The sequence below is a fragment of the Eleginops maclovinus genome, chromosome 19 (assembly GCF_036324505.1).
Source record: "Eleginops maclovinus isolate JMC-PN-2008 ecotype Puerto Natales chromosome 19, JC_Emac_rtc_rv5, whole genome shotgun sequence".
Taxonomy (NCBI): Eukaryota; Metazoa; Chordata; class Actinopteri; order Perciformes; family Eleginopidae; genus Eleginops; species Eleginops maclovinus.
The window spans coordinates 10,403,358-10,425,172 of record NC_086367.1 but is presented as its reverse complement, the minus strand read 5'-3'; the positions used below and the strand labels follow the sequence as shown (position 1 = coordinate 10,425,172).

The window sequence follows — 21,815 nt, the reverse complement described above, 5'->3', positions numbered from 1 at the left end:
TAGTCATGGGTGGGAAACTTTACTATTTGCAACTTCTTGATATGTGAAATGAAAGCTGAGTAGCAGCCATCTTTATCTGTCAGCTTGAATATTTGTACTCTATCAGGAGTACTATCAGGTCCTCTTATCACGCGTCCTCTGGACTCTCGTAGCGTTGTATAATTCGGCTGTAAGGCTGCAGCAGCCAGCTGTGAGTGTATGAAGTAATGTTGAATGACATCAATAAAAGGCAGTCGGTGTAAGCAGTTGATGTTTGTTTTATTGGCCTAAGATTGTCTGGACATAATGCAACGTCTCCGGTGCTTAACAATGTTTAGTACATTTATTTGTGACATGTGCGGCACAGAGTATAAATGTGTATACTGAATAAAAGAGAGACATGGAGTCATACGAAAGAAAGGCAAATTTTACAATGAGCTCTCAGGACATTTTCTTTTCACATGTTTTTTTTGGAGCATTATCTCGATTTAAAAAAATGCCCCTTGACATGAATGGAGGACAGTAAACAAACAGAAATGTGGTTTCTTATGTGACCTCTCACCCTGGCACTTTCACATTTGATTACCAAAGCGATTGTTTTCTCAGCTATAATACAATGCATACAGGATTATTTTACATTGAAACACCAGTTACATCTGCCATGTTCAAATATTTGACCCCATTAACAAAATATGTATAATAACAATAACAAATTTTACCAACGATAAAAGCATTTGTATAATAGTCGGAGAGTCTCTTGCTATGCTCGATTGAGACCGAAAGGATCATGTGCGTCCAACAGTTTATATACACAGTGATGAAAAAATACAGACATGACACGAGTGCTTAGGAAACACAAAAGTTCTTCTGTGAAAGTGGTTGAGGCTATGATTGATAAATTAGGCTTTTTCTGACAGACGCTCTTCTCTCATGTTGATTGGCTGGTGCAATGCTGCCTCCTCATGGCCTAAAGCACACACTGCAGACACTGTCTTTAAAGATTCTTCAAAAAGGGACAACTTGCTCTGGAGTCCTATTGCACAATTTATCTTCCAGCGATGGAGACATATACATTTCAATTTGAAAAGTCAGTGTTTTTTTCCCCCTCTCCCACGACTGTTGGCAAAAAAGTTCAAACTACTGTACAGTGTCACATTTTAAATAAATACTCTCCATTAACAAAATGTTGATGAGTATATTTAGCATTTATAAAACTGAAAAACATCTCCATCGACTCAAAAGGAACCACGTAATTCAGCACCAACATCTGGTGGCAGCTTTGGCTGAAAGAAAAAAGTAAACGAGCGAGAAACAAATGCCGAACAAAAGTAGCAATCGCCAGCAGGTATTAAATATTTTGTATTAAAAGGGGTTTTCAAATCCCAAACCCACTTTTTTTTTTTAACAGGGGGCTTTACATATATAGATATTTTTGTTTATGTGGATATTTCTTTTTTAGAAAAACAAACATTTTCTGTCATTTTGATAAATAAAAATAGAAAACCACAGGAGTATGTTAGCATCTGCTGGGCGAGTCCTGCCTCTCCTCTTGTCATAATTTCCCTAAGTGGAAGAGAACTTGGCAAATGATAGCCACCACCCCCGCGTTGAGCACGGAGGAAATGGAGATGTCTAATAATCTGCTCTCGTACAGCACAAACTCTGTCTTGTTCTCCGCCACCTTGGCCATGGCCAGCAGGCCTTTAGCTGCTCTGCACATCATGTTGATGCTCGGTGGGTCCATCGGGGGGTGCCCCATGTGCAGCAAGCTGTGAGGGTTCTGCTGGTACTGCGCCATGCTGACGCCGTCCTCCAAGAATCCTACCAAATTACCCACGCTGCCTTTCTGCATGGCTATGGCGCACGCCGCCGTGGGGTCTCCCTGTGCCAGGTGGGAGAGCAAAGCCACAGCCATTTCCCGGTACACCTGTGCCTTCCTCTGACCGATGTAGCGCAGCAGTACTGTAAAGAGCTTCTCCTGGCGGCTGAAAGGTGGCGTGGCCAGCAGGAGGTCTATGTTGCCGCCCTGGATGCTGAGCTTGCAGAGGCACTCCAGCACCAGCCTCTGCGGGGTGAGCTGGGAGTGGGCTGGTCCTGATGGGAAGGGGTCCTGGGCTTCTGCTGAGGGGCACACCATCCAGTGGAGCAGGCCGTCCAGGATGGGGAGGCAGATGGTGTCCGGATATGTGGAGAGATCCAGCTGGCCCGAGATGTTGGCCAGAGTGACCATGGCGTTCTCCCTGAGCAGACCGAGGCACTCCCACCACCACTCCCCCTCGCTGCTGGACACCCCCCGCTCCTGCAGCTCGTCCCTTCGGTAGCCTGGGGGCGACCTGTTCCTCTCCGGGTGCTGGTGATGCAGGAGGAGCAGCCTGCCCAGGAGGAGAACCAGTGCGGGGTGGCGCGACATTTCCAAGTCGTTACCGGGGATGAAGGACAGGCTGCGCACAATGTTTGAGATGCAGAGGCAGCGCTTGGCCAGCGAGTCCTGCCAGGCGGAGGAGGTGGAGAGCGGAGCCTCATCCAGGCAGCGCGGCTCGTCCTCCAGCAGGGTGATGTGGTCCTGTTCCCCATCCTCATGCACCCTGAAGGGGTAGGAGGGCAGGGAGCGGGCGGGGTGGGCGTAAGAAAGGGCGTCGACCCGAGCACACAGAACATCGTCAATAGTTGCCGTGAAATGTTTCTTCCCATCATCCTCTCTGTTTTCTTCCTCTTTGTTTGGCTTACCCTCCGCACTCGCAGGTGGTTTGCTCCGGGGTTCAAATTGTGTCTGAATGTGTGTGGTGGAATCCCCCCCGCCTGCCTGCCAGTGGAGCAACCCGCTGGTGAACTGCGTGACATAGCCTAAGTGCTCCATCATGTCCTCCATCAGGTCTTCCTTGTGGACGATCTTGATGGGCAGCCTGTCGTATTTACTGGCTTGTTTGGGTTTGGGTTCCGTCTCTGCGACCGGCTGCTCTGCGCTCTCCTTTTTACTCTCTGCTGCTTTTTCACCCTCTTCCTTTACCTCCTTCTCTCCGTCCTCTTCCTTCTTGACGCTGACCTCCGTCTCACCGTTCACCTCGGCTGGCTCCGCAGCGACTGGTGGAGCTTTCTCCTCGATAGTAGCTGCTTTCTCCACCTGCGCCTCTGCTGCTGGAGCGGCCTCAGGTTCAGGTTGGGCACTAGAGTCTCTTTCCTGGTCAGGGGGCGCTTCTTCTTTCTGGTCAGCAGGAGGGTCCAATAGGCTTTTCTGAGCAACGGCCCCAACCTCAAACTCTTCCAGGATGCCAAAGATCTCAATCAGGTAACGGCGGAAGTACTCCACAATCAGCTCCAGGAATCCAGGCAGCTGGTCAGACAGAGATAAAATGAATGTCAGTAATTAAAGCAGAAGGAAATCTCATTCTAATTACTTTTTCATTTAAAATGGAGATAATATATTGAGTCCTTTGGCCTACATAATGACATAATGGTCTAATGAATGTCCTTCCAACTAAATGTTATAGATCTTTACCCCATCAGTTACAACAGGCTCTAGCAGTATAAATGAAGAATGCGTCCTGGCAGCAGTGAGGTGTGTGCATGTGTTTTACCTGGGAGAGGTTGAAGGAGCCCACAGTGCTGTCGTCATACAGCAGGATGTTGATGGTGTCCAGCGCCCAGGTGCTCTCTGCCAGCAGGCCGGACTTCAGAGACATCATCACGCGCCAGGCCTCTGGCGTACCTGCGGATGAAACAGTGGGATGTTCAGACAATGTCCAAACGATATCAAGGAGACACTGAACAGAGTAGTAGTTGTAAGTCCTTTCATAAAGTGTACCTCAGGTTGTGATAGGTCTAAAAAATCCACAACATTTGAATGCTAAACCAGAATAAACATCCTTACCAATCCTTCCAGCTCACACAGCTCACAGTCCTAGTCACTGGTGGAATGTAACTGGTTAACTAAAAATGATGTATTATTATGGGCAAGCATAATATAGAATGGCAACAATTTGCTCTGCCTTCACTAAATAATTAATTAATTGCACGTACTGAATAACTAATTATGATCATAAGATTTAATATATTGTATTCTGAAATGGGCTGGTGTGCATAATTAATGTAGGTCTTATATATATTACAGAATAATAATTTACTAAATAATCTCACCGGTGTCCTTGGAGGTGAGCCGGCGTCGGGGTTTGAGGAGGGGCATGGTGGCCTCCACTGACCCTGGGGGGTAGTTGAGGTCCCGCCTCAGGTTGGGGGGGTAATGACCGAGGGGTCCGCCTCCCTGTGGGCCCATCATGCCCATCCCAGGCTTCGTCATCTTCATCGCTGACATGAACGGAGCCTTGCCCGGAGACATCCTGGAGTCCATGGAGCGCTGGAAGGCCCCTGGGCTAGGGGCCCTGGGCAGGTGGTTGAGCATGGATGGAGAGTTGGAGTATGAAGATGGCTGCCGTGAGGACAGTGGAATCATGCCCCCCGACGATGACATGTAGGGGGACTGCCGGTGCCACTGCTCCTGCCCCGGCCGCCCCTCTATGTCCTCTCTTCCCATGGAGCCGTAGGGGGGCATTTGTGATGGCGGCCCCTGTCTGTTGGGGTAGGTATAGCCCAGGTCTGTTCTGGAGGGCCACATGTTGGGGCCATCGGCCGCGTGGTTAGGAGTGGGCCCCCCGCCCATCATGCTGTGCTGGCTCTGACCTGAGGGGCCCATGCGGTCGCGGGGGTAAGGGTAGGGGAACTGTCCCTGGATGGGTCTGTGATCGGGGCCCGAGTACCCCCCGCCGTAGTGGTTGTACATGTCCTGCTGCTGGTTGGCGTACTGCATGGCGTACATGTCGCTCTCGTGTCTCTTGGGGGGGGGGCCATACATGCCGTCCATGGGCCGTTTGTAGCCCTGCTGAAGCAAGGGGGCAGACGGTTAGTTAAAACTCATACTCATAACTCCAGGAGAATCAGTGGTATATATGAGAATAAGAATGACCTTTTCTGGGTAGCATCTTTTCAATGTTTTTTCAACCCCAGGTATGAAAAATATTTATGTTACCTCTACAAGTGATGTAAGAATATTGGTTAAAAATGAGTCTGAGCAACGGAAGCAGGCATCAAAGTGTTAGATAAATTCTCTGTTCAATCAAATACAACACATCCTTTATTTGTGCCTATCTTCTTTCCATATTACGAACAAAAGTTGGATAAAAGCTACTGATGTTGTCAATGGACCATTGTTTAAGCCTATTGAGAAACAACATGATGACTCCCTAATACACACCATTTTTGATTGACCACAATTAAATGGCAACAAGACGTACACAAGTGACAAAACAAAGAATGACCTATATTTATTACTGGATAGACATATAAAACAATATTTTACCTGAGGATTTATTTATATAGTAAGTCATCTGTAGGTTGGAGTTGTGATCTTAGGACCTTTCCTGTTCCAAATGGGTTTTAATGTTTTGCTGGTACGTCATATATGTATAGTGCAAAGCTTCTGTATTAACATCTAACAGCTGAGCTCCCTCACCTGTTGCTGTGGGTACATCCCAGATGGATGCATCCCGTATGGCATGCTGGGATACTGCTGACTGTAGCCCTCGTGTCTGAAACAGAACAGAGAGGGGAGCAGGAATACATCAAGCATTGGTTCAAAACATGAATCGTAAAGCAACATGAACACATTTCATTTGTACTCAACCACACACACAGGTGCTGACCTCTGCTGTGAAGGGTATCTGCTGGGAGAGTACATGCTGCCCTCACTGTTGGAAGGTCCCATGTTGTTCTGACTCCCAGGGGGACCCATGTTCCCCTCCATGCCCATGACATGGTCTGGTCTGAGGATTAAACAAGGGAAATGTCAGAGAAATAATGACATGCTGCAGGTTCACCACCCTCATCTGCTGGTTTGTTCCTACCTCCGGTCGTAGCCTGGCCCGTATGGATACTGCGAGCGCTGGCTCATGCTCAGCGCGGATGGGGGTCGACCATACATGTCCTGCATGCCTCCACTCGGCATCTGACCGGGCATGTAGGGGTCAGCTCCTGCCACTGAGAAGGAGGAGAGTAATTTAGTTTTTTCAGATTGATGTATATTATCAGGATTTCAGGTAACAGGCAATCACTGAAAAACTGCAAACATCTTTTTATCTTCCGACCACCAGGTGGCAGCATACCTCTATGAATATTTTCCTCTTCCCATGATTAAATCTATTGTTCTGAGGCTGTGACTGTTGTTATGCAGCTAACATCCACCATATTATTCATTCAGACTCCATTCTCTCCAGCCTTCAGAGGAGCCGCCATCCTTTCTGAAACTACTGTTTGTTCTGAAAACTAAACCGCATGAGTTGGTCAAAACAGGTGCTTCTCAGCAGGATGGAAAGGATGAAAGGTTGAGCACGAGGAGGATGAAAAAGACATACAAAGTAAGGATGAGACGAAGGCTTAGCTACAAGAACATCAGACGAGCCGGTGTGTTTTCGATAAAAGGATGTGTGTGGCGTAAAAAACAGTTCTCATCTCCTTTCATAGTTCTGGTAGTAAAACACACACACGCACGCACACGCACACACACACACACACACACACACACACACACACACACACACACACACACACACACACACACACACACACACACACACACACACACACACACACACACACACACACACACACACACACACACACACACACACACACACACACCTGTCCTGACTAGACGATGAATTAGACCAACGAGACAAAACCAAAGAACAATGGCTTTGGGATGCATGAGGCATTTTAAAGAGTTTATTCATTTACATATACTCCTTTAAAGTTTATATGACCATAACAATAGTTTATCTTTTTTCCGATACAAAATTAATTTATTAACATAAGACTCAGAATATTGGGTGAAGTTGTGGAAAACAGGGTTTTGGTAAAGGGATGTCACAGCGTGTGGTTCACTCACTCTTCCTCATCCCTGCGAAGGGGTCCTTGGTGTCGTACTGCATCCTCATCATCATGTCAGGCATGCTGAGGCCCTGCTGGTAGGGAGCTGAGGTGGGCAGGGGGGTAACACGCTTCTGGAAGGCCGGGTCGCTCACCTCTGAGAAGGGATCCTGTACACTCACACTGCTCCTGGACAAGGGGAGGGAGGGGGGAGGGAAGAAGAAGAAGCTGTGAGAGAGGTGGAGACAATGGATCTCACACTGAAGATATGAAATGTGTGCTCTGAAGAAAACATATTTAATTGGTTATTAAGTTTACATCTGGGTTTGTCTGTCAGTTTGATGAAAGAAAAACTACATGTTCAATTTTTCATCACACTTGCTGGAGGGGTTTATCAGATAATTCTTAATTTTTTAAGAAAATCATAGTTACTTTTCCTTTTAATAAAATTGGGAGATATTATTTGATATAATTACAGATGCAGTACTGTAGACATGTATGCAGCACATTAAGTGAAGCTTATTTCAATAACGTTATATACTGTTAAGCACTGTAATCTAAAGCAATGCTGATAATATAATTTAACCTACATACTTAATAACCTTATATTTAAAATAAGTGGACTCGTTGAGTACTTAGTTACTTTCCAACTGTTGTTTATTTGTGTCATGCAGCATGTTCATACAGAAGGAACTATTTGTTCTGACTGAATATCACAGGGCAAGTTATTTTACAAAATCGAGTCAAATAATCCTAGAAAATAAAAAACTGCTACTGTAGTGGCAGCGACAGTGTGAACATAATAAGTATTACTCTCACCATAAATTGCTCCTAAGGGTTAATTGTGCACAGTGTTGATGTATTACATTTCTGGTATATGTAATATGTAATGTAAAGCACTTTGAGGACCTAATAAATGCAATTAATTATTATTTTTATTATTATTAGAGCACTGATGGAGCATCAGCAGTACTGTAGTAGTATTGCTACTGTTAGAGCGGCTCTGTGTGGTACCTGTTGGGGGGTAGAGGGGTGACCTGTCCCAGAGGGGTGGTGGCCGGGGTGGGGGGTTTCAGATCTCCCGCTGCCTCTGCTGTAGAGCTGCTGCCAGAGGACTGAGGCGTCTGCGGGCCTTGGAGGGAGCCGCCTGAATTCGCTGGAAGACACAAAAGTATCTGTTTTATAATCATTATGTGAATCACAGAACTCGCAGCAAAAACTGAAACACATCGGACCGCAGGGCTCTCAGGATAGGATCTTGAAGCTTGTTTCAGTAAAGGCGGCCATGGTGGGCTTTTTCTCTGCAGCGATGTGCTGTGTGAGGGAGATAACTTTGGATTTGAAGCCAAAGCACTAACAGTGGTACCCTATGTGAGAACTGAGCTCGAAGCAAACAGCCGACATGAGGGCAGAGATGATGAGGGACTGCTAAGAGGGGGCAGCGGAGGAAGAGGAGAAGGGAAAGGAGGCAGGAGGAGAGCACACAGGGAACGCTTTCCCAGAGGGAATTGCCCACTTGGGCGGTGGAACACATGTCTTTATTTAGAAGCCGTTGAAGATGGGTTAGCAGGCTGGTGTACCATAGACATGATGAAGGGTTCATGTGGAGGGCTACGCTGGGGGGCACATGTATTTAAAGAAAATATAGTGTATATATCTACTATTAGTGTATCTAAATACAATAAAAAACATGTGCACTTTAGCAGACACCCCCTCAATTTAAGCATGTGCTATGAAAAATACTCCCCTCCCACAGAGGTTCACATTGGGTTAGTGTGCTCGCTTGTTATGACACCATATTTCTGTGAAAGTTCAGGTGACTCGTAAAGTATGGAAGTGCCAACCACAAAGAACCCCCCACCAGATAAACCAAGGGATACAAATTCCCAGAAGCAGGTTTAATGGAAATTGTGGGCCGCTTCAGCTCAAAGATGACAAAGACGGTAGAAGAGAGGATATAAAAGCGTCCTAATGAGCATTTAGCGGAAGAAGACTTTCTCTGGAACAGCCTCAGTGGCCTTTCACCGCACCGCACGTTTCCACGGGAAGGAAAAAAAGGGAAGAAAGACTTAAGCTTTAAAAATTCATGTTAATTCTGAATTATTCAATGATACCCCCTGCCTCTACACCATGAGAGAAAGAGAAACAGAGAGAGAAAGAGAGACAGGGTGAGGTGGTTTTCCCCTGATGATGAGCCGGGGTAGAAGAGAGGGCAAGGAAGGGCCGGTGAGCATTAGGGACTCTTCACTTACTGGGATATGCCTGACCCAGACGAATCCCCGCACACACACACACACACACACACACACACACACACACACACACACACACACACACACACACACACACACACACACACACACACACACACACACACACACACACACACACACACACACACACACACACACACACACACACACACACACACACACACACACACACACACGAGAGAAGTGCAAACAATGGTGGGGTTAGCCAAGGTTAAGAGGTTTACAATTCCTCAAGAGCAGGCGAGCAGACAGGCGGATACATAACACCGAGTCGTGGGGTTACAGAGCTGGAGGAGAGCGTGAACTCATGTGCCCTCTGCTCCACATTTACAGTACAGGGAGAGAAGAATGACAGAGGGGGGAAGAAAAGTGTGTACAAAAAAAGGCTGGCCTTTGATGTGTGTGCGCACGAGACGCTGTGTGTGTGTGTGTATGTGTGCGGGTGACATAATCCAGAGGGCTGGTAGTGGTTAAAGGGGGGGAGAAAAAAAAAGTCAGTCAGCCGAGCGAGTTTTGTGAATGAAAGGTGACGGCGAGGTCGAGTTTGTTTACGTTCTACATTCCAGTCCTCATTAATCACTCCACACACTCCACCACCACCACACACACACACACACACCCGCTGGACAAGCTCCCTGTGTGACATCATTGGGCTGTCAGTCTATATATAGGCTGGCAGGGTGTCAGTAAGGCAGTTTGCACTTTGCAGCAGGAGAGCATAGATAGTAGATCAAGACAGAGGCGGGAAAAGGAAAAGGATGGGACTTATTTCTCAAAGAGACAATGTCTTAGAAGTTGCCAGAGTTTCCCTGGGTCACATGTATCTATCCCTGTAACTGCCATTGTTGGTGTGTTTTGGCCAATAATAGGCAAACACATGAAGGACTTTGACTTTTTGACATCATTTGAAAGAGCTTCAACTGTCATTTATTATATTCAGTTGTTTGTGAAATGAAGTCTTATAATTTGGGTTACATATATCTTTAGTTATCTTATCAAATTATTTGCTAGTGTCCGGGAACATTCAGACAATCATAACGGTTGAAACCGAGTCAACAGTAGCCAGATGAGGGGTGGATGTTTTCCTGTGATTTAGGCTTATTACTTCACAGCAATATATCCTTTTTGCCCTGGTTCTCCTGGACATCTCACTATAAATCCCTTTTGATTTTAAAACCGCAAAAGCAGAACATTTGTAATACATTTTATTTTAATATTATATAGTTATTGAATGATTTGAAGAGGAACAGTTCCCCTTAAAACTATACTATCTTTTAGGTAAAAAAGAACACAGAATCATTTCATTGTTATCATATTAATAATCCCTCATCGCACAGAGTACGGTTGATTCTTTCTCAGCGACAGTAACTACAATCACTGAAAGTTTAACTTAGAAGTTGGTCTGTAAACTGTGATGGAGATTTTAAACAGAAATGTGTGGTAAATATTGTGACTGCTATTCTTTCAATGAAGTTTAGCTAACCTGGAGGTTTATTACAAAACCTGACCCCCAGCTCTCAGCTGTGGTGATTTCACCGTAGGGAATGAAAGCGGAACTATGAAGCATGAGCCAAGCAACGAAAAGACTTAACTACCCTTCAAATTTTAAATGCACGGTGCAGAATGTTTTTTTGAGGTAACATCTGTACTACATAATTAGCTGTCGTGGTTTTAACTCTGATGATGATTTAAATGCAGGTACCATAGAAATGATGAGGCAGATCTTACTTCAATCATATGCTGCAACTAGTACTTTACAGTTTAATGCTGCACATCCAAAAGGTGGAACAAACATTGACCTTTTACTATTTCCCAATATAGACTCCATATCTGATTATGTGTCCCACCACGCCATCAGCTGAGAAGAGAGACTCTGTGAAATTGGCCTTAGTTAGGTCTCGTTCACTAGATGAGAGGGGGCTGAAATGTAGATTATAAAGTGTTATGAGCAAGAGGGAATATGAAATAATTCATATGTGTTTCTATAGGTGGCTATTGTGTACTCTATGTATGTGTGTGTGTGTGTGTGTGTGTGTGTGTGTGTGTATGCAAATAAAGGGAGATGCTCTTTCCCACCCACCAGGAAAAGCAATCTGCAGTGTCTCAGGCAGGTGAAGTGCTCTGATGTTCTATTTAAAAGCCAGGGTCACTTTTCTCATCTCCGCTGCAAATTAGAGACGTGACCTTACCGCTCCGAATGGCTCCAACTCTTTCCCTCTCCTGTGCTGATCCTCACGTCATAATTGTGCAGAGACACAGACGCGGTGTGAACAGGTAAAGTACACAAACATAACGCAAACCCTTTGTGTTATGGTGTCGCACTAAAACAGTAATACTTAACCTAGAAAGCACTGTGTTCGTAGTGGAGCCGTACCTTTATTTAACTAAGAATCATCTCATCAAAACAGTGCTAATGATCAATGTGTTGGGTTTTAATCTGTGTTCATGTATTGATGTTGCATTCTTGTAAGCTATAATTATTAATAATAATAATAATAATAATAATAATAATAATAATAATAATAATAATGTAGCACACACTGGCTGACCATGGAGCTGTAAGTTGTTAAAGGGTCAATTTGGCTTCAAGAATTTTTCATCTCAGCTATAGCGGTTTCTTGCCATGTAGGTTTTAGAGATTTCATAAATAAAAAAAGGATGTAAATTAGATAAGCTAACCCTATGCCACTGCTCTATGAACTGTGTTTGCACTGGTGGACATTTATGTTTTTGACTCATACTGAATCCCATCGTTGTTTATAGTCTGGTGAGGTGCACAGCAGGCGATGTGCACTTGTTTTTTTTGAAACTTTTTCTGTCAACAAAACGTCCTGCTTCATGAATAGGTTTTACACCCAACCATTTCCTCCGAGATGCTAGTATGGCTGCTACCTTCACTAAAAGGTGTCTGACTCCGCTGCGAAGCATTTGTTGTGTCTATGATGTACAAAACACATTGTCATGAATACAGATCACTCTTGCTCTGAGGATTCCTGACACCTGTAGTTTGATCAGCAGCACCTGTTGTTTGGCTACAGACAGATGGGAGATCTGAGTGGTGAAAAAACAATTCAGCAGATGAGTCTGTTATCAGGCCTTACCAGGTGAGGGGGGCTGGATCTTGACCTGCTTCCTGCTGTCCCCTCCGGCCATGCTGCTGCCGCTGCTGCTGCTGTCTGCCGGCGGCTCCTCGCCCCGCTCCATCTTACACTCATAGGCAAACAGAAACTGGATGTACTGCTTCTTCAGTGAGCTGGCGGAAGTGCTGGATGTGCCCACATTCAGGGTAGAGGACAGCTCGCGCCACTTCTTGTTCTTGTTTACCTGAGTGGATGAGGGTTTAAAGGAATTACAAGACATAAATAAGTCAAATCAAGTCCTTTTTCTCCATGTTCATGTTTCCCTGTAGCATCAGCCAGGCACTTGTCATTTTGCCTGGAGTATGGTATATCACAGCCTGCTGAATTTAATCAAAGTGATGAAGTCCATGTCTATACATTTAATGCTTTTGTACTTTAACCACATATGTGTATGCTACTCTTACGTAGACACCCCTGACCACATATCACTCTATTTTTTAATGGTTCTGTTGCAACTACAAGCAACAGTTTTGGGAATGTAATTTTCCTTTTCAGCATGACAATGTCCGAGTTTTGTTTTCCAGATGCAGTGTGGAATAAATTGACCAGCATGCATAGAGCCCGGGCTTCAACCCCTTCCATCCGGCTGAACTGGAACATTATTTCATAACACCAGTGGCCGACCTCACTGATGCTATTGTGGCTGAAAGGGAACAAATCCCTGCACGTTCTGTGAATAGCCTTTGTAGAAAAGAAGCGGCTACTGTAGCAAAATAAAATGCCCAAGGTTTTGAAATAAGGTATGTAATGTTCGCATGTCTATATATTTTTGGGTATGCAGTGCAAAGCCGTTTCCTGCTATCATTGCAAAGCATATGCACATTGCTGATACACATTGACTGAATGCTTGTCAACTGTGTAATCTGTCTGTTATCTCTTCTCTCTATGTATTTCATTTCATTGCCCCCCCCCCCCCAAAAAAAGAAAGTGTGTTTTATAAGCGTTACCATGGCGAGGCCTCCTATCTCCCGAACAGCAATGTAGAGCTTCCACAGGTCCAGAGGCTTCTTGCCCACAACGGGAAGCTGGGCAACAGGCGTGCCCCTCTCCTCCATGAAAGTCAGGTATCGCTCCACCCAGCCCCGCCTCTCTGGCTCCACACCAAGATCAAATAGCCGCGCGATTCGCTCCCCACTGAGAGAGGAGGAGTTGGGGTTGGGTTTCTGGTGAGAGATGCAGAGGAAAAAAAAGGGGAGAAAAGTTAGCTTATGGTAATGAAAATGTACCTCAAGACTAAGACCTATAAACAAAGCCGACGTATAAACCTGCATTCTTTCTGATGGCCAGTAGATGGTTCCATTCGTCATTTGGATATTGTATAGAAGTCTATAAAAAAAGACCCTACTTCTCACTTAAAGGGTTTACCTCAGTAAATTAGTTTTTAATGAGTTTATGGGCTCAATCAGTAGATTCAATTCTTCTTTAATATGGCAAGACATTTATTTGAGATTGACATGTCAATCAGGTCCACACATTCGGCCTGTCAATCAAGATAGATGAGTAGTAATGTGTATCTATGACACTGAATACATTATATGTTAAATAGCTAAAGGTTTTTGGGTGTTTTTGTCTTAAATTTCTTTTACAGCATGTTTTCAGTTCATGGAAGTTTACTGTAACCTTTCCTTTTTTGGGGGGCCTTTTTGCCTTTAATCGGAGAGGACAGTGGAGAGTGACAGGAAAGTGGGAGAGAGAGTCGGGGTGGGATCCGGAAAGGACCATGGGTCGGGAATCGAACCCGGGTCGCCGGCATACTGTGTAGTTGCGCCACGGCCGGGTCCTATTGTAACCATTTCAATAAATTACATTATGTATTGTTTCAAGCCTGTACTACTGGCTCCGAAACAAATTGATGACGTCACGGTGGCAGCGTTGACTTCTCATGTGCAGTTTATGGCTCTATCCTATTGCAGTTTTCTGCTTTAACAACTCCCTCTCCCCAAAAGGATCAATAAAGTTTAATCCCATATTTACAAATTCTGAAGAAGGCCCTTGGTGCAATGACCAAGCAAATCATTAGAGCATTGTGTTAAGTAAGAAGGCTGTGTTTACTTTCAAGTTCATTCACAGGACATGCAGATCCCTCAAGTTCAAAGTGTAATCTCACAAAGACATGTGTGGTTTCAGTTCAGGTTTAAAAGGACTGTCGTCTAAGAACCAGCATTTGATCATGTAATTACACAATAATCCTCCAGTCATAAATAAATCAATCAAACTAACAGCTTATATGGACATTATTGTCTATAAAGGGAATTTAAATGTGATTCACAGATCATTAAGTCATGGTTGGTCTCTGTGTCAATATGTTCATGTAATTCCTTTACTTATCCAGTAAATACACACACCCACCCATCCAATAGTGATTGAGCCTTCAGTACTTACGGGACTGGAGGGGGTTTTGAGGGGCCAGGGGGGGCTGCTGATGCTGTCACTGTCATCTCCGTGGTAGGAGGACAGGCTGGCTGGGCTGGGGGAGAGAGGGGAGGGCACGGGCAGCGCACCCCCTGGCGTGGCTGGCTGTGACACACACTGCTGGGAGCTGCTGCTGTTAGCGTTGCTGTAGCCGTCCTGTAGCTGGTGAGGGGGGGAGAGAGAGAAGAGGGCTTCAAGTTCATTTCTAGGAAAGAATCACTGTTTCCTTCCAACACCTCCTCACTATCAGCCTAACACAGTGGTATGATCTACTCTCACGACAACAGTGAGGGCATACAGCGATTTTGTAGCAGAAAATATACCACAAGGAGTCCATGTGTGTGTGCAAGGACATACAGATGTGTCTGACAAGCAATATTGAGGTACTTCCACTCCACTTCAGTATTCTGATTTTAAGACCTATTCCTATCTCACTACCTTTAAGAGCGTAATAATTAATTAATTATCATTTGAACCTGCTCAGTAACTTAAGCTCTCAAGGTAAATGTAGTCAAAATCTAAATTAAAACAAATCCTATAGTAGAGGAGCATTCGACAGTGTGATGTTAAACTACTTTTTGGGTTTAATTGTGCATTTTTGGATACAACCAGAATTGTGTAATTTTCATTTAATAAAAGAGGTATTCTTCTCATACTGCCGGCCTGACTATAGCTGTTTTCTGCCTTATCTCCTCCCCTTCTGAAAAAAATCTCCATCTGCTCTGATTCGTCAGCATTTTCAGGTCGAGCTGTCAATCAATGCAGATGCACATCAAGATTTCAGTGCCAGGTTAATTACAAAAGAACAAGTACCTTCAAACTACTGAAATAAAGCCAGGCGGAGTAAGTGTGTGTGGGGAATGTGCATCTCCTGCTATTGTGTCTTTGTCAACATGCATAAATGCAGACCAGCATGTATTAATCTATGTATTCGAGATTCCATAAACGTGTGTGTGTGACATTCCATGTTAGTTCCCATCAGTGTATGCAAGTGTGAATCTTTTCCTTCAGTTCATGTGTACATTTGTCAATGTGTGTGTGTGTTTGTGAAAGTGTGGGAGAAAGAGACTGCAAAAGAGGGAACAACAGCTTGACAAGTGCTTCTGGTCTGTGTACAGAATGCTCATGTCAGCAAAACCTTATCTTTCTCCCTTTACCCCCCCCCCCTCTCTTTCTCACTCTCTTGGCAGACAGATCATCTCTTTTGGGAGCACTGGGGGTCTTTCTGGCTGCTCCGACTGACTTAAATAATTCAAAAGGCCCTACTACCGTAATCAGCAAAAGAAAAGACAGGGATTTGGAGGGAAAAAAATGTGTATTGGATGTGATGGAGGCGTGTGAGTGTGTTTGTGCATGTCTGTGTGGGTGAGGGAGAGAGAGAGAAAGGGGTAGTTAAGCAAAAACAAGAGGAGGGGGAAGAGAAGAGCAAAGAGCAGAGTTCTGTTGTTGCTGAGCTGAGCCAAGTCGAGCTGCAATTGTAGAGCAAAATGAGAAGTCAGCATTGTGTATTGGGAGGTGTTTGTGTTTGTGTGAGGCACTGAGGAAGTATTGTTACGAGAAGGGTGGTGAACATGTGCGTGTGTGTGTCTTACTGGAAAGGCCAGTCTGTGGCTTCTTGTCTTTTCGTTATATAAAATAAATGAAGAAATATGCCTGTGTGTGTTTGTGTGTATATGCTCAGTTTCTGTGCTGTGTTTGAATGTGTGTACTGCAGATGCAGAGCCTGCTCTTTCTTTTTTTTTTGCAGCTCTGGCTGCCAAAACATCAGTAAGTAGAGAGTGCTGGGGGCAAAAACAAAGCGAGGAAAACATTAGGAATGGTAAATGTTAAACAAATCATTAGATATGGCGAGAAAACAAGAGAGAAACAGCCCACTGTGCTGAGGCAGCATATGCTGATCAGATTTGGTTTGCTTCATTAGGGAAGAAAGATCAAAAAACACAACACAACAGAAAAAAAAAAAACCGAGACGGAGAAAGGGAATTGCAGCAAAAAGATTGCAAGACGAAAAAGGTCAACTGTGTACCTTTGGTTTGTGAGGCTCGTTGACTGGACCGCTGTCGTCTTTCACATCCGCTTTCGGTTTCCCATCAGGGCTCATCATCCCGTCTCCCAACATTCCCATGGCTCCTTCACGAATAATAAGGAGACATTTACTAAAGCAAATATTTCCCAAGAAAAAACAGCTGAGATATATAATAAAAGCATCTATGGGCAGGTACACTTTGTGGGAATGAAGATGTTTACTTGCATTGCTTTTGTTTTATAGTGGATCCAACATGATTTAAGTTCCTACAATGACCATGGCCTCTTCGTGTGTGCTGAAATCTGAATGATAATAGTTTGTATAATGTTAAAGACCATGTGAAATGGTTTGAATATTATCCTCTTTCTTTCTGTCTTCTCACGGGGCCGCTAAAGTCTGTCCAGCATTCACCTCAAAGGGACAATTGTAAAAGAAACATTTGTAAAGACTTCGGTTTGAGGAAGACATAGAGAACGAGATAAGTCTCCACTTAAGAGCCAGCAACCTCCTACAACCTTGCTGGCTGCACATCCCCAGTTTTGGGAGAAATCTTTGGGATGTTGTCAAATATTCAAAGTGGCAACAGAATGGGAAGGTTAGCATTCAAGAGATTTTGTCTGACGAGAAAACTTGTTTCTGTTTTCAAATACATTTGTGTACAAGGTTTCTAATTGAAGAAGAGCTGAGGCCCTTAAAGACTCCCTTTCACAGTGCCAGCTGCATATTTTCTTATTAACAGAAAGAAGAGATCCTTGAATACAAGGCTCTCCGTCTTTATTTTTCCATTGTAAGCGGCGGCACGGTGGGAAAACTAATGGCTTTTTACCGTGCCCAGGGGCAAACCAGATGAGTTTTGAGGGACCTTGGCACCGTAATTCGTTTGAAGTTTTTCCAAATGTCACGCATTCTGATATTCGGTTTTAAATAAAAGGCGCTTTTCATTTAGGGCGCCACTGTAAGGTGCGTTGAGCAACAATGCAGCGGGGTGAAGGGCTGTAAGAAAAAGTGATGCACCACATTAATCTTTGCTCACTAGAGGGCCAACTCGACAGGAGCTCGGAGAAAGTTACTCTCTTGATTTCTTAGCCTTTAACTATCTTTTGCCCCTTTTAGTTCTCTCGCTCTCTACTTCTTCTAGGAATGTAAACAATCCTGAGTGGGTTCTGCTGTACACTGAACATAAACACATAGGTCAAACTTGAAAAGATCAGAGTACCCTTTCACATCAACTCACAGGGCTGTGGTGAATTTTCCTTACATTTTTATTTTTATTTTATCAACATGTATTCTGTACATTGCAATGTAAGATAAGTAAGTCATCAGGTCAAATATATCTGTGTTCATGGAGGGATGTAGGGGGCTGACGGCTGTATGAATAGGCTTGGCTATGACGGGGAAATCTCTGCTTTTACTGCTGCAATGTTGGCGTACCTTTATGCTTTAATGTGGGAAATCAGCAGAGCGAAAAGAATGAAATCTTGAAAATAATTTCCAGAACAAGCACACAGCATTTGCTGCTTCTTAAAAAAATAACAATACACTTTCAAGATTGTTGATCTAAAAAGATGCAACAAACTATTTTTTGTATACTGATAACAATATTTAAAACTTTATAAAGTGTAATCAAATGTTCGGCAGCTCCAGACAAACTTTCTTTGAGCGCAAAGGGTAAAGATTGCCGACCCCTGCCCTAGGACATATAGACCATAACTGTGTTGGTTGGTTAGCCAGAATACCTGAAGGTGGCATGTTGTATGTTGGAGCTTGTGCATTGCCCATGGCTGAGCTGTTGTTTCCCGTTGGCTGGCTGTAGGGCACAGTGGTAGCCATGGTGCTCGCCTGGCTGATGCCGGGGCTTTGATAGCTGCCCTGCCTACCATGGGAAAAGAGAGGAAAGATGTTAGAGGAATTGGTAGAGACAAATCCAGTTTGGATTCACAATGTAATGACAGGCTGTGGAGAGATAAGTGGGTCACAGTGAAAGCTGCAGAAGAACAGAAGTCACAGAATCAGACGAAGATGATAGTTGGCAGTCGAACGCTGCCATGCTTAGTGTTGTAGTAAAAACTGAGCAGCATGTATGTCTGAAAGTCAGAATGAAAGCACAGAAAACCACATATCCCTGATCAAACAAACACCTCCCCCCAAAGATTGAAGATGAGCATGCAGCATCAGAAACGAAAAAAACTCTCCGATCCTCTATTTGCTCTTTTCTTCTATAAAACCCCCTCCCCTCTCTATTCCCCCCTCTCCCTCCCTCTCCCACAAATCATAATTTAACTAATTAAGGTGTGCTTTTGGAGAGGATCATGTTATTTGTTGCTATGGTGACGGCAGAAGTCAATTCGCTCAATCTCCCTCCCTCAGCCTCCCTTCCCTCTCTCTGTCTCTCAGGCGGCTCATCACATGGTGTTGCAAGTGACATCAGTGGGGCTTATCTGCAACCTGCTGAATGCTAGCCATCAACGCGCGTGTGTGTGTGTGTGTGTGTGTGTGTGTGTGTGTGTGTGTGTGTGTGTGTGTGTGTGTGTGTGTGTGTGTGTGTGTGTGTGTGTGTGTGTGTGTCAGAGTGTGTGTGATTGAAGGCAACGTCTATCATTGCATGCCAGGCAGGCCAAAGCCAGTGACACGAGGACTGAAAGGGAACACCGTGTTTGGAACAATTTGGTCTATCTCCTGCTGACTCAAGATTATCTCCTGGACAACCACATGAAAAAGATTCGGAGAAAAAGGGGATAGAGACGCAGAAAGAAAATGTGAGATGACGACAAAGAGACAAACCTAAAAGAATGAACGAACAAGAGATGAAAGGTGGGAGTGAGAGAAAAATTAAATTAGAAAAGAAAGTAGGAAGAGGAGGGTTAAGAAAAATGAGTTTAATCATGGTAGAGGTATAAATTAGGGAAGAAAAGCAGGACATCCTTGGGACAATGTTGGGAAATGACAGTCCACAAGGAGGAGTTTTTGGCCTGAAAAGCAACACTGTTTTATGTGGATTTAAATTATATTCGGATTTATGTCAGTCAATTCCCTCCTAACTGGCATCTTTCTCTCTTTCACTCACTTACACAGACACATAGTGTAATACCTCGTGTTGGAACCGATACACATAGCCTAAGAGGAGGGATTGGCTTGGTAAACCTCCCCATAATCTCATCTCACAGATGTAATTAGTCATAGAGCACGGCTGATGATACATATGTAATCCCTCTATGGGGGCCGAGGTGCACAGGGGAGCTCCATGGCAAAGAAACAAGCTCACACCAAATCCACGCTTATCTGGCCCCGTTTCCCTATAACGGTGAGGGGGAATTTAGACTCCTTCCTTGCTGCCTACGTGTTCCCTAAAAAGCTTTCTGTGAGTCAAGACACGGAAATAAATGTACCTTTTGATCGTTGCAACTTCTCTCTCCAGTGAAAATGTACGCAGCGTGCAAACTCCCACAAAAGAGTGCGCAGATAAGCCAGCGAGGAAAAATAAGTTGCTAAATGCCCTCGAACCTCATTTATCCATACTGTACTGTGAAACCTCCCCTCACCCACCTTGAGCAATATATGCAAAAGCTCTCATGTGAATGGTGAAATATCCAAATCAACAACAACAACAACAACAGTGGTTGGAGGTTTTCAACTGTGGCGCTCTCCCATTATGACTAATTCATGTCATAAAAAAGCCCATTAGAAAGCACTTGATGGAGGCATTGCACAGCGTTTAATCACACTTAATATATGCATGTGCCGCTTTCGGGGAGGGGGGAGAAAAAAAACGGCACGGCGCATTCATCTTGCTCTCAGGCACCTTTGTGCCGGGTAGAAAAAAAAAAACCCCATCCTGTTGCCGCAGAGAGAGAAAGAGCGAAGGAAGATAGAGGAGAGATGGATATAAAGGGAGAGGTAGAAAAGAAGAAGGGAGCTGGAGAGAGAAAGAGGGAGGGAAATTAAGGCAAGGAGAAGTCTGAGTAGATTGTGTATGAGTCCCTGGTGGACCGATGGGGGGCGTATCTGCAGCTCAGGGCCCCAGAGCTGGAGGTAATCGCTGTTCCATGAGACTGAGCCAAGGGAACACACTCTCAGTGAGAAACATAGAAACATCTTTCCTAACACCATCAGGCCAGAGCACTCTCAGTTTGTTGTCAAGGAGTGGCCTGAGGAGGAAGAGAGGGAGACTCTGTTTTCACTGAGTTATTTTAAAGAAAAGTTAGTATGAGAGTTTTGACACCACATTACAGCGAAAATGTAGAAAAATTCCGCTTTGCTGTTTGATCTTTTGTTGGGCCTGTCCAGACACCATTAGGGCAGAGAAGTCAACTCACATGGTTGAAATAAAATCCTTTTAAATACGTTAATAGAAACAAAAACGGTTGCCTCACCACACACACACACACACACACACACACACACACACACACACACACACACACACACACACACACACACACACACACACACACACACACACACACACACACACACACACACACACACACACACACACACACACACACACACACACACACACTTCTCTCCTTTTGCTATTCAGTCCACATGTGTGAAGGGCATCAGAGAAGGCCACTTTCGCACTGTGGGCAGAGTGTGTGTGTATGTGTGTGTCGGTGTCTGAGCGTGTCCTTGTGTTCATGCGCAGGGTGGGCGCTGTTGCCAAGGGGATGCCATGGTTACGAGGTGCCAGCCAACCAGCTGACGGTGTCTCTCTAGAAGTGGCAGCGCCTTTGTCCTTCATTCGTGGTGACAGGCCGCGCCGATGCCTCCCAGCGCTGCTAACTGGACGAGACAGCAGAAGCGCTGGGACTGGAGGAGCGTGTGTGTGTGTGTGTGTGTGTGTGTTCCTCCCTATCGATCCTTCTGCTTTGTGTGTGTGAGTGTGTAGAGTGTGTGTAAGAAAGTGAGAGAAAAGAGAGCCAGAGAGAGGCTGCTGGATGGAAGGATGGAGTGGATCGGCTGGAGGCCATGAATTATATATGGACCCAATCTGTTCTTAGGGCAGCTTGGGCTCATAGCTCCTCCAAACTCCTGACTCAACTCACCACACACACATACACACACACACAC

General features: G+C 44.7%; 1 protein-coding gene across 3 annotated transcripts in view; it reads right to left on the bottom strand.

The window, feature by feature from the left end:
- Positions 1–248: 248 nt before the first annotated feature.
- Positions 249–21,815, bottom strand: part of arid1b (AT-rich interactive domain 1B) — a 161,683-nt gene continuing 140,116 nt past the window's right edge. For 2 of the 3 annotated variants that reach the window (XM_063908161.1, XM_063908163.1), the window contains exons 10-22: positions 18,482–18,618; positions 16,746–16,849; positions 14,690–14,881; positions 13,255–13,470; positions 12,269–12,491; positions 7,909–8,050; positions 6,914–7,083; positions 5,874–6,006; positions 5,673–5,792; positions 5,483–5,558; positions 4,114–4,852; positions 3,555–3,685; positions 249–3,310 (exon numbers count right to left, since the gene is read on the bottom strand). In XM_063908161.1, the coding sequence (XP_063764231.1) occupies positions 1,532–3,310; positions 3,555–3,685; positions 4,114–4,852; positions 5,483–5,558; positions 5,673–5,792; positions 5,874–6,006; positions 6,914–7,083; positions 7,909–8,050; positions 12,269–12,491; positions 13,255–13,470; positions 14,690–14,881; positions 16,746–16,849; positions 18,482–18,618 (4,162 nt within the window). In that variant the 3' untranslated portion in view covers positions 249–1,531. The remainder of the gene's footprint in view (positions 3,311–3,554; positions 3,686–4,113; positions 4,853–5,482; positions 5,559–5,672; positions 5,793–5,873; positions 6,007–6,913; positions 7,084–7,908; positions 8,051–12,268; positions 12,492–13,254; positions 13,471–14,689; positions 14,882–16,745; positions 16,850–18,481; positions 18,619–21,815) is intronic. The other variant, XM_063908162.1, reaches the window with a different exon arrangement.